General features: G+C 44.6%; 1 protein-coding gene across 1 annotated transcript in view; it reads left to right on the top strand.

Annotated features, from left to right (window-relative positions):
* The first annotated feature begins 2293 nt into the window (after positions 1-2293).
* LARS2 (leucyl-tRNA synthetase 2, mitochondrial) overlaps positions 2294-13435 on the top strand; it is a 127248-nt gene continuing 116106 nt past the window's right edge. The window contains exons 1-3 of the mRNA XM_036266338.1: positions 2294-2392; positions 6486-6866; positions 11739-11867. Coding sequence (XP_036122231.1) covers positions 6633-6866; positions 11739-11867 — 363 coding nt within the window. The 5' untranslated portion in view covers positions 2294-2392; positions 6486-6632. The remainder of the gene's footprint in view (positions 2393-6485; positions 6867-11738; positions 11868-13435) is intronic.

A 13435-nucleotide genomic window follows, 5' to 3' on the forward strand; every position in this document is an offset into this window, starting at 1 on the left:
CATGATACCTGTAAGAGTGAATGGTCAATGATATGATAATAAGGGACTTGAAGCCTTAAAAGAACTAAATGCATTGCTTGATCGGCAAAAGCGGTTTCTAGGTTTGTTAATTGCTGGTATTGCAGCTCTAGTATCTATTGTGGCTGCCGCAGCAGCAGCAGGAGTAGCTCTGATACAAGAAATTCACACAACTCAATATGTAAATGGCTGAGCAAAAAATGTTTCTGATGCCTTAGGGGCACAGGAGAAGATAAATAAAAAAAACAGAGGATAAACTTAATGCATTGGGAGAAGCAGTGTTGCTAATAGGAGATCAAATTCAGAGCATAAAGGTGCGGATCTCTTTGCAGTGTCACGCTCGATTTCAATGGATTTGTGTAACTCAAAAAATATATAATCAATCAGAATGGGGATGGAATAAAACATGTAATCATTTAGGGATTTGGAGTAAAAATTTTTCAATAGATATAGCAAGATTACATGCGGATATTAATGCTATTAGGATGCACCTCCATTATTAGATACTTCCCCTGCTGAATTAGCTAAAGAATTGTTTGATAAATTTCAAACGCTCATCTCTGGGCATGAATTAACATCATTATTATATTCGGGGGTAATGCTTGCTATCATTGTGGTAATATTCTTATATCTGTTCCCAGTCTGTGTCCAGACAGGAATGCGGAGCATTTCCGAGCTGAAAACAGGAATCCACCGACTGAATTTAAAAAGTAAAGAAGGTGGAGATCTTGGGAGCTGGCTACATGTCTGACAGAGTCCACGGAGCTTGGAAGTCTTGAGTCAAGTGACTCAACCTCCCCCACAATCTCAAGGAATTAGGCTTGCATTGTGTTTGTGCAGCTCAGGGCTAAGTGTGACCCAATGTACCTTGAAATACCCTAGATAACAAACTGGGTGGGCCTGGGTGTTCTTGGGTGCTCCCAGTATACACAAGGCAAACTAATTCTATACAGTATTGTTGTAGCCCTGGGCATTATAGCAAGAAGATCCTATTTTCTTATATCATTAAACTTTTGCTGTAAGGTATAAAAGGCATGTAATAAAGCATATCGAGGCTGATCCTGCTGAGGACAGTCCTCCTGATCTCACATCCGTGTCTTCATCTTCATTCCCACTGCTCGAACTCAGGGACTCTGCTCTCCAGGCTGGTTCCTGGCAAGGTGGCATCTGAGATTCCACATTTCTTGCAAGTTCCCAGATAAGACATGCTGATCTGGAGACCGTACTTTGAATAACAAAGCATTTGGATTTTAAAATGTCAGGAAACTGTTCAAGATTTGGAAATTGGTAAAAGATTACCGTGTATCTGGTGGAGTGCTAGTCTAGGACCAACCGGTGCTGTAGAGGTGTTCACATTGGCTTGTCTTTTATTCAGCTCTGTAAGACTAGAGGTGAAATATGTATAGTAATGGGATGAATTTCCTTTAATAGAGGTACAATTGATTTCAGCCCTGTAGAAAAAGGTGGCTCCCAAAGATTACTTTTACTTGTCCGGTAGGATATCAACCCCTGTGCAGAATTAGCAAATTCATTTCAGTATTCCTGATTGCCCACATCTACGTGTTCTTCAAAATCTCTTTTAAACAGGCTTTATCTTTTTGAAAATTATGCGTTAACATCACTGGCCCTTTGCGATTCATTCATTGTTTCATTGATTTATTCATAGCATATTTTATTTACTTGCCGGAGTGGGGAAGGTTGCAGGGCAGGAAACAAACTCCTCTGAGAACGTGGCTGGTCAGGTATCATGCTTTTCCGACTCCCAGCCCATGCATCAGGTGAGGAAGTACACTTTACCTCCAATGTAGGCCAGGTAGTTCCCCCTCTCCGGGCTAGACTACCACGGAATATAGTGGAAGAAGATGCTTTAACCATCCTGTCGCCCAGTAAGTATCAAGAGGTTGAGAGACCTGACTAAGCCCTGTAGCTGAGATTTGACCCTGACCTCAGGACTCCTCCAGCGCTCCTTAAACCACCTACGCTTAGTTTATTCTAGGGCCACTACACTGCTGGCTGTCCCACGTCTGCTGTGAGCGTTAAGAATTTGAACCCTCAGGTGTTCAGAGTTTTGTGTAAAGGACTGGGCCAAAGGGAGGGGTTTGGAGCGGGGGCGGAGGGGGCGGTCCCTGGGACTGAGGGGCGGAGCCTGGGGCGGCCGCGCAGCCAACCCCGCCCCACCGGCTGCTGGGAGTCGGAGCCGAGGCCACGCTGCACTTCCCCGGGCTCCGCCCCGCCTGTCTGTGTCAGTGGCGGCCACTATCGATAAAGTTGTTGTTCTGCCAAAATGGCGGCGCCCATGGAGACAGGCCGGGTAGTGTTCGCCTGAGGTGGAAACCGAGGCGTAAGGAGCCGTAGGCCCAGAGCCTGTGAGCAGGTAAACCCTGACCGGGGCTCAGCGGGACGAGAGACGAGGCCCGATTTCCTTTCCGCCGGATCGGGAGGTTTCATCTTGCTGGGAGCGGGAAGGAACGGTGCCGACTAGGTTAGGTGGTCTCGGATCCGCGCAGGTTCCGACCTCGAAAAGTCTCCGGGATCCGAGTCTTCAGGTTTTTCGAGACCCTGTTTATACTCTGGACTCTTTCCCCGAAAAACGCACGTGTGCACATACACAGATTTGTACTTAAGTTCCTCTCCCACGGCTCCCCTACCGCAGCTGGCCCCTGGATCTTTGCTCCCTGGCCTGGGGGTTTGGACTCAGTTAAAAGCCTTCCAGTGCATCTCTGCCCACAGGTCATTCCCACACGTGTTAGGGCTGAAGATCCTCAGAGATCATTTGGGTGTACCCCTCATCTTAAGGAGAAGCTTAGGTTCCAAACAAGAAATAAATTGCCTGAGGTCGTACAGGGAGTTAGTAGTTGCAAAAGCCTAGATCTGTATTATTATTATTAGTAATATTTTAGTTTGGTCTCCAAACTTGGTCCTTTAAGATTCATTCATTTCCCCAGGTACATTCTCACACACCTTTTGGGTGCACCCACATGCCTTCACGTGCTTCTACGTGTTCTGTTGCTTTGCCTGTCTTCTCTTCTGCTAGGTTTCTCTGTCCATAAATAATGGTCAATTTGGGTCCAGTTCCCAGCCCTACCCCCACCCCTCCATCGTAACACGCCACTACCCCCACCATTCTAATAAAACTTAGCCTTAAGCCCCCAAGTGAGGTTGAGGTCAGGGCTGACTATAAAAGAGAACGAGTACTGAGGATTGATGCTTTGCAAGGATCACAGAATACAGTGAAAGAAGAGACAAGATTCCAAACATCAAGGCAAAGAACTGGATAAGACAGGAGGAAGAAAGGTGCCAAGTTAATCATAAATACAGCACACAGGCCACACCTTTCACACTTGTGCTATGGTCATAGTCCTCTAATAAAACGGCTGTTCGTGGTCTGGAAAAGCAGTGCCCATCAGGGCTTTGGTGGTGGAGTGGCAGAGAGGGCCTGGGACGTAAAGGAAGGAAACTCCGTTGAGCTCCAGGAAGTTCTGTAATAAATCATAGTCCTGAGTACACTATATGCTGATTCTTGGGGACCTTCTAACACAAAGGGTGTGAACTTTTCTTAAAGAGTCTTGACACATTTCTCCAGATCGCTCCCCAGAAAGGTAGAATCAATGTACAGTCCCACCAGCACTATATAAAAACGCACATTTCTTTTGATTTAACAGGTTTTTGCCAGTCTGATAAGCAAAATATTTCATTGTTTTAATTTGCATTTCTGATTAGTTGTAAAGTTGATCCTTTTCATATATTTATTAGCCATTTGCATTTTCTCTTTCTTTTTTTCCTTTGCTCATTTTTAAAATTAGGGCTTTAATGTTTCTCTTCTCATATGTGAACTCTACAGATTAGGGTGTTTTTCGTTGCAGTTTTTGCGTTTTTTTCTCAGCTTCTTTATTTTGTTCATGGTGTTTTTTATATACAGATATCTTAGGTTTTAAGAGAGATTATTAATATTTTCCCTTCTGAATTCTTCTATTGCTTCCATTCTCAGGACAGAACATACTGCACCTTGTAAGGAATTATTAAGTACTCACCACAGGGTGGGACAAAGGTCGGTTTACAGTTGTGAGTATATGAAACAGTGTATTCTTGTTTATATATATTAATTATTGTATTAATTTCCATACGAACAACTGTAAACCGACTTTGTCCCACCCCGTATATTTTTATCTTGTTTTATGGTATTTAAAAAAATTCTTTAATCTGCATAGGACTTACTATGGTTTATGGTTTGAGGTGAGGGGTTTGAATTCTCCCACCATCTGTCACTTTGTAATCTGCTTGTTCTTTTTTCTTTATTAACTTTAAGTGCTTTTAAATACCTAGATATGTTTCAGGATTCTCTACTCTATGGGTTTGTGTAAAGGAAAGGTTATTAGAGATTGTTAGTGAGCCAGATACTAGGTAAACATTTTTAGAAAGCTTGTTCATGTTGTATAGACAGAGAATATTGTTACGCGTTGTTTGTAATTTGGCTTATAGTATAAGTAAGTTGTAGAGACGGGATCAGAATCTTCTTTTTTTTTTTTTTATCCTCACCCGAGGACATTTTTCCATTTTTTGTTCAGGTATAGTGGGAGGGAGAGAGAGGAACAGAGAGAGAGAGAGAAACATCGATGTGAAAGGAACACATCAAGTGGCTGCCACCCGCACAACCGACCAGGGCCAGGGCCAAACTGCAACCGAGGTACGCACCCTTAGCGGGAACTGAACCCGGGTCTCTCAGGACCGCAGGCCGATGCTCTAACCGCTGAACCAAACCGGCCAGGGCAGGATCAGAATCTTAAGTGAAAGAATGACCTTCATATTGCTCATATTGGTGATCTTTCTGCACTCTTTGACATTACATTTGTCACAATGGCTAACTAGCATTAAAACCAAAGTTTGTGAGACTACAGTCAAGGTCGGTTTGTATTTTTATAATTTGTTACTTCCCCTTGTTTCTATTTTATAGGCTAGTCCTTTGTTGTATTCTTAGGGAATGCAGTCTAGGAGAGAAATGGCAGGCATCTCTCTGTGTGCCGCCTGCTAAACTGGCATTCTTTGGTTTGCAACGATATGAAAATGCTGACTTAGCAAGAGAACCATAAAATCCATGAATCCTATAGCTAGTTCTAATTATATAGAAACCCAACTCCTAAAAATAAATGCAATTGCCTTATTGTATACAGCATCTATATATTAGGTTGGTCAGATGGAATTGCTGATGTTCAACTGATTTCATATAGTTACCATTATATCTGTAGCCACAACCTTTCACTTTAAAATAGCCAAGCCCAATGGATAGGGAGGTTTTTTTTTTGGTCTGTTTCTGATTTCACCCCCAAAGAAGCAAGAAGTGTTGAATACAGTGAGAAGTGGTATGTCAAGAACCTTGGCAGACCAACTTGTAAAATGCCAACACTATGATGTCATTTTATGTGAGTGCGAAATTCACTTGAATAAGCCTGTCAAATGAACCCTGTTGTCAACATCTATGATCCAGTATGGTTGTGAAATGGGGCAAATCCTAGTAGATATGGAAAATATTTTGAGAGAATCAAAGAACATCAGCTTAGAGCGTCAGGTTCTTCCTTTCTGTCTTTCTTGGTTTTGAAAGCTCTGTTATGAAAACACTGTAGCACTTCTCAGATGCTGTTATGCAAGAAGGCAGAAAGTTTAGGCTATTTATTCATAGATCTTAAATATCTGATGAACTATCACCTTAACCTTTTGAGTCATGATAAAACATGAAGCATCTTCCATGAGTTCGTTTCTGGAATTCAACTTTGGAGCAAACCAATGAAACATTTAAGTTGAATTTTGAATTGCAGCTAGATGTCCTGATGGGCCCCAACCTATGGGTTAGATTCCAAAAAAACCATATCACTCACTGCTGGTACACATATTGTATATTTATTTGTTGGTTTCTCACTTCTTTTCTCTACCAGTGTGTAAGTGCTATGACAGAAGGGACTTGGTTTTTGTTCACTGCTGTCTCCCCAGTGCCTGGAACTGTGTGCCCCTCGTGGCACTCAATATATCTTTGGTAAATGAATGAAGAACCAAGTGAATAAGCAGTCTTCTAAATAATGATTGCTTCCTGGCTTAGCCTACTGAGTGTATTTAACTAATAATATATTTGAAAAATGCTGATAATCACTCAGAGTCTCTGGTTCTCCTGGGATCCCTTCTGATGTTTGAGCCTAAGGCCAAGCTAAGATGCTTGGAACTCTTCTGAATTCTGCACGACAGGAAGTGCAGCCTGCTGGACAGACCCTGGGCTGCCTGCGGAGAAGAGGAGGAGGGGCCCTGCTGGCTCCCACGCAGCTGCAGCCGGAGAGGCCGTGGTAGGAGCTGGCCCAGGCAGGGGTCTCCATTTGTTCCTCTGGGGGTTTTGTCTCTGGTGTTTGGAAGCACCAACTACCTTTATATTTTCCATTAAAAAGTTTGTGGTTAGCTCAGGTAAACTTCTAGAGCATTCTTTTCAGGGAGAGAAACCACCAGAAGAATACGAGGAAAGCGTGTGAGCGGGCAGGGAACACGGCTTTGCTGAGTGGAAGGACAGGCCCAGGAGGGCTTCTGGGCGGCTCCCAGTGTGCTCTCTGCGCTCTTTCAGGCCTCCCACCTTCTGAAGAATGGCTCCTGCTGGGCAGAGACTGGGTTTCTATGTCTCCCTTCTGAAGAGGCAGCTAAATGGTGGGCCCGACGTCATCAGTTGCGGAAGGAGAGTGATTCCAAGATGTACCAGGGGAATTTACAGTGCCACCGGACAGTGGACGCAAGAGTATACGCTGCAGACAAGAAAGGATGTCGAGAAATGGTGGCATCCACGAATAAAAGAACAAGCCTCCAAGATTTCTGAAGCCGATGTGAGTATTCTGAGAGACTCTGAGAGGGTGGAGAAGAGGGGTTAAGGGTTTGGACCCTGGGGTCAGACTTCCCAGTTCAAATAAGTTATTAAGTGTGTGACCTTGAACCAAATGATTAAATCTCTGTGCTTCAGTTTTCTTTTCTAAAGTGGACAATGATAACAATAATGCCCACTGCTCCCGAGGGCGCTTGTGAGGGGAACATGTAGTGAGACAAGGCTAGTGCTCAGAAGAGTTTCAGTGTGGTGCGTGTGCACACAGGTGCATGTGAACACAGGTGCACGCAGACAACGCCACACCCGGTGTTCTGGAGCAGCATTTACAGGAAACACATCAAGACATGAGCCATAGCGGATGTCAGGTTCTTCCTGGTCCATCACATAGTGGGGCAGCACGCAGGGAGCTGGTAGGGTCAGATATGGGACTCCAGAGGCGACACCTGTGCCCCTCTGCCAAGGAGCTTTCAAGCTACATATTCTGAGAAGTACCTGCCCCTCCCCTGGCATGGCCTTGGCCTCCAACCCTGTTCTGTCACTTCAGCAGCATGGTTTGGGAGGTACCAGCCTTCCCTGGTATGATCTGGAGCTGGGGTCCAACCTGGCCCTAACAGCTGTATGAGTTAGTGGACCCTTGGCTTTGGGTCCTGGTGCACCAGCTCAGCGCTCTCCGTGAGTTAATTGTTTTAAGTATTTGGCTGTAGCCCGTTTCCATGGAGTGCTCTGCTGGAGGCTGGTTCCTTCTCTGGGGGGCCAGCCTGCTGGGGATCAGGCTTGGATGTGCTAGCCATTACTTCTGGTGAGAAAATCTGGTATGGAGAAAGACATAGTGTAGAATCGATGAAAAGGAAGATTTGAATGAAAATTTAACTTTTACTCATTAGGAAGTGAAAAAGCCTTCGGGAAACATGAGCAAACTAATCTAACAGTGTATTTTGGAAACAAATGTTAGGGAGCAGTTTAATTCTGAATAAGGAGCTTAAAATTCGCTTTATTCTTTTCTTTGTTTCTTTTGGTTTAGATTATAATTTAGTGACTTTCAAACATTTTTAAGTTGTAGCTGACTGATTTAGTGACATCTCATTCTTCTTAAGCATGTGGTTTTAAAAAAACTAAATGGATCAAAATAAATAATTGATCAGAATTAGTAACTGGGTAAATAGCTTTAGGGATGTTGTGAATGATCCCTGCTGGCCCTCGGTCTGGGTTGGAATCAGGGACTGGCCCAGGGGAGAGAGCACCTGAGGAGGGTCTGGAGCCTGGGCAGTAAAACACTGGTGCTGCCCTCAGCATTAGCATGAACTTGGCAACATCATTAACCTCTTGATCCTCACATTATTTATCTCACAGAATTGTTTTGAAAATCAAATGAGAAAATGTGACTGAACACGTTTTACAAACTGAGAGTGTTATGTAAATGAAAGTTACAAGAGGAGAAAAAAGTGTGGTGTGTCTTTGTCAGGGACACAATTCTGCTGGATGCTCATGGATTTTGAATCATTTGTAATTGACCTCACTCTAGTATCAGATACATTTGAAACCCACCCAGATGATTTTCTAGAAGTTGAATATTTTGCTATCATCCTCCTAATTATCATCATCATCATAAGAATTTCCATGTAATGAGCATATTCCTATGTGTCAGGCACCATCTGTCCATTTATTTTCTCGTTTAATCCTGAAATAACCCCGAGGGAAAGTATCATCATCCTCATGCTGGAGGTAGGAAAACAGGCTCAGAGAGAGTGTTGGCAGTTTGTCGAGATGCACAGCTCACCTGTGGCAGAGCCAGGGTTCAGCCCCGTCACCTCCGATCGCGTGTTTGATTCCTGAGCTCATGGTTTCACCCGGAACCTTCTTTCACCTCACCTTTGATTCACAGATTGTATCCAGCCCAGAAAGGCAGAAGAATTAGCCTAAGGTCTGCCTACCCAGCCAGCGGCAAAGCTGGGACCAGAACCAGGACTCCCAGCTCCTGTCGAGGGCTCCTTCGCTCTGCCCTCCTCCCATCCGCCCAGCTCCCCGCAGCTCAGAGCCAGATCCATAAAGACGCAGAAGTTATCTTTCTCCTGGCGTCAGAAGCTGGCAGAAAGAATAGGACTTATTTATAAAGACCACCCATTTCCCATCGCTTACCATCTTAATGTCTTTTACAGGTTTAAATTTCTACACTTTTATATAATTATGAAAATTTCCCTTTCAATCAGATTCCTGCTTGGTTTTAACATAAATTCCCATAATTCCTTCTCTTCTTTCCACCCACAGAGGATAGAACGCATTTCATTGTCACAGAGGAAAATGACTTAATTCACACAGAAAGCAAAAGGCAGGGCCAGGCAGTAAGCTGAATACCTTTTCTGCAATGAAAATATTCATGAATATTAAAGGCTTTTGCTAGCATTACTTTTGTATATATCTTCCCTAAACTCAGTTTTGGTGTTTGGCTTAGCTACTGTATAATGAATCACTCGATTTTACATACATTTAAGCTTTGTTGGAAAGACATACAAAAAGGAGATGCTAATGAAGAAGTTATATGTGGGAAATGTTTGGGGCAAGATTGATTGTTAAATAAACATAACATAAAACATATATATATATTACTCTAATAAAAACACGGTGATTATGCCCTGGCCAGTTTGGCTCAGCGGTTGCAGCATTGGCCTGCTGTCCGGAGAGACCCGGGTTCGGTTCCCGCTAAGGGCACGTACCTTGGTTGCAGTTTGTCCCTGGCCCTGGTTGGGTTGTGCGGGTGGCAGCCACTCGATGTGTCCCTTTCACGTCGATGTTTCTCTCTCTCTCTCTTCCTCTCTCTCCCTCCCACTCAATCTGAACAAAAAATGGAAAAGTGTCCTTGGGTGAGGATTAAAAAAAAAAACCCAAGGTGATTATAATAAAAGGAAAACAGGTTTAATGTTAAAACTTTACAATGAAAACTTTACTTTATATCAAGGATTTTCTTGTGTTTTTCCGGGTCCCAAAGAACTGTAACAGCTCTTTTCCCCGGCCCCTAAAAACGAGGAGGGTGGATAGTTTGCTTATTTCCATTCTGCACCAATTAAAGGAATGAAGTCTTGCACCTCCTTTGAGAGACTTGTTTACAAGCGGAGAGAAGTATCTGTCACTTGTCTTCCTAAAGACGGTAATTCCTGTGTCCCCACTGACTCCTGAATCTCAGGTCCTCTCCCACACTCCTGAGGCTCACCTCCGAGCCATGGATCCGCACTTTCCAATTAAAGAGCGCGATCGATGTGCTGCTCTCTGTCTGTTTACATAAATCAGCAGCATTTCCAGGTGATTTTCTAGCCTCTGTGGACTAGTTCTGGATTCCTATGTTCCTTTTCTTCCTCGGGCAGCTTGACGTGGCTGCTCGGTCATTTCTGGAGGGTGGCGGGGCAGGACAGTTCCTCTCTAGTCTATTTTGCCACGTGGTAGCGGCTCTGTTAGAAGTTTGTTTGGCTTCTTTGCTGAAGACGTTGAAAGCAAGGGGTCAGATGAGATTGGAAAGAATCTGTTTTCTGGTTTCTTCTGCTTCCTCGGTTACAGTCGGCTGTGTCAGTGATCGGTCGTGCACATATTAGCAAAAAGCACAACCTCTCCCCAACATGTACACAAAAGAATGGTTATGAATATTCTGTTTTGCATTTCTTTTCATTAGTTTGGGGTGCAAAACCTTAGAGAACTGCAGTAGAGCTCTAGGAAGGGAGGAAGGACAGAAAGGGAAAAACAGAAGGCAGAAAGAAATGAAATAGTAATAATATCAGAGGGTCCCGACTCTTAGTGACTGAACAGAAGCAGTTGCCTTCCTTCCTTCAGAGGAGCCCCTGCTCCCCCCGGGGGGGTTTCCGCGGGGCAGGGGACCGTTCTTACCGCCTGGGCAGGATTTGCGGGATTTGCTGGGAGAATGCCCTTCACTGATGCCCAGCTCGCTTTATGGGAACCATGTTTTAAGAGCTCCACAGAGTCCGTCAGCTGGCCTTCGGGGCACCAAGGCCAACACGCATTTATCCAGCAGGGGCGAGGGCAGGAGGTGACTAAACACAGTCCTTGCCTTTGAACAACTGGTCTCCAATAGGAGTTAGTTAAATGACCACCTTTCCTTTGGAGCCTTATCCCCTTGTGTGCACGAACGTGTGAGAACACTCACCGTTTTACCGATGGAAGAACAAGGTGCCCAAGTCAGCATTCCGCTGGGGACTTTCTGCCCCGTGTCCATTCGGTTGGGATGCATGTTCCGTTTTCTGTGTCTCTCATGATGAAGCTGCATCTTTGGAAGCTGCAGAGTTATCCAACCCTGGCCTGGGGCTGCCTACAGATCACCCCTGGGAAACCACAGCCTTCTCCCTTCACTGGCTAAGATTTTCTCATTACCCTCCCATCTCAGTTTTTCTGTTAAAAGATAAGCTCAGAACACAGTGGAGAAAGCCAGGACCCAAACTGTTGTCTTGGGATACAGGTCTTACTGCCAAACCCAATCTGCGCGCAGCTCGGGGGGGATTTCGGAAGGACTCCGTTTTTAGAGATGTCACGCCTGTGATTCAATATTGCTTCCTGGAATTACATGGATTTGGAAAGACATACAGTTCTTTGAGACCTAGATAGAAGCTGTCTTAAAGAGAGAGGAAAAAAAGATTATAAATGTAGATGAGTAATTAGCACCTTGAGGGTTTTCAGCCTCATTTTGGATAATCAGGGCTTTGAATTTGGGTTTTTGACATTTTTGTCAACTTCTATTATGGGAACCGTGTTTTCAAAAGGAAACTTTTTTCAATATTAAGTGAGCACCGTGAGGAAAGTGCCCCCTGTGATGTGCAGGCAGGTCCCCAGCAAATGCTTCATAAATATTCATCGTCACTTTTTCCTCACTCTTTCCTAGAAATCCAAGCCCAAGTTTTATGTGCTCTCCATGTTCCCTTATCCTTCCGGCAAGCTGCACATGGGCCACGTGCGTGTGTACACCATCAGCGACACCATCGCACGGTTCCAGAAGATGAGAGGGATGCAGGTAAGAGCAGGTGTCGGCCTCACTTAGGGCAAGGATGCTGTAATGTGTTCAAGGCAAGTGGAGAGAGCCACTTCGGTTAAGATGAGATTAGCTTTGAAGATAAACATGAAAAGCTCAGTGCTTCCTTTCATGAATTTGAAGACATCATAAAGCATCTAGATTTGTTGGGGGGTAGCCATGTTTTGGGTGTTGTGCTAGGGATGGAGATGGGGTGGGGATTGGGGTAGCCAGAAATGTGGGTAACACGTGATATTTCCCCAGGAGGAGTTCACAGTCTGGTGAGGGTAGAACATGGATCGTCATTGTTTAGGGGGATGAATCCCATACAAATAAGGATTGAAGGCCAAGTAGGAGGTGGGGCCACAGAGATTTTTCTCTTTGTATTTGATATTTTCTGTATTCTCTAATGAGCGTGTATTTGTTTCATAATGGAATAAATAAACTTTTTGTAAGGAAAACATTTGGGGAGTAAGAACTCTGGGGAAGTTGGGAGAGGCTCCACTGAAGAGGGGCCATCTGATCTGGGGGATGAGGTGAAATTTACCAGGAGAGAGGAGGAGAAAGACCCTTGTTGGCTGGTGTGGGTCAGTCCCCTCCCCGCCACTGCCAATTACCCCAGAGCCTGCTCTTTACTCTTTAGTGACATGTGGTGGGAATAACCACAGCACCTTCCATAACTGCTCACAGAGGCAGGATGGGAGGGGGGCTCAGAGCATGGACCACTGAACAGGTGGCCAGGGTTACAGAGCCAGCTCCTAACACTTCCTAGCTATGTGACCTTTGACTGGCTGCTTAATTAACTTCTCTAAGACCTGGTTCTCTCATCTGCAAAGTGGAGATCAAACAGCACCTGCCCGTTGGCCTGTTACAAGGATTCAGAGAGGATGGCTGTGAAGTACTTAGCACATACCTGGCCCATGGTAGTAACAATACATATTAGTAAATATTAGCACTGCCGGTGGAGGGCTGGAGTCTGCTCACACCAGCTCCCGGGAACGCGCTGTGCATCTCTGCCCAATCTTGTGTTTATTAGTCACCTTAGTAGCCTGAAATCCAGCATGTTGGGAGTCTTTACACAATGGAAATCAGCAAACACTACAGATCGGAGCTTTTTCCTCCAGAGAGCCCATTGGACATTAATGGGCACCCCCCACTGGCTATGATTAATTGGTCGGGGCCTGTACAAACCATATCTGCCACCTCCCAGTCCTTTGTAAAGATTTTCTTTTAGAAAGATGAGTGCATCCTTGTCACAGTTGGTTTGAAAATTTATGCCGAATGACATTGGCAGCAAGAAGTATTCCTAAAAAGGAAGTCAACTGATAATGCCTCTCTATCACTTGAAGAGTTAATGACTGTCTCCTGTCAGACTCTGGGATTTGTGTTCTACCTGAAGCCGCCACAGGTGTTTGTCTCCCTGGTTTATGCCAGATGCCACTTCCCCCAGACCCTGCTTTCCATCTCTCCTGCTGTGTTTATTAGAAAGAAGTGGTGTGGAGCGAATTGGCTCTTTGCCCGAAGTATAATTCTTTATCTAACTGTGATTCCTCAACTAGATTTTTCTTATT

Source organism: Molossus molossus, unplaced genomic scaffold (assembly GCF_014108415.1).
Source record: "Molossus molossus isolate mMolMol1 unplaced genomic scaffold, mMolMol1.p scaffold_m16_p_18, whole genome shotgun sequence".
NCBI lineage: Eukaryota > Metazoa > Chordata > Mammalia > Chiroptera > Molossidae > Molossus > Molossus molossus.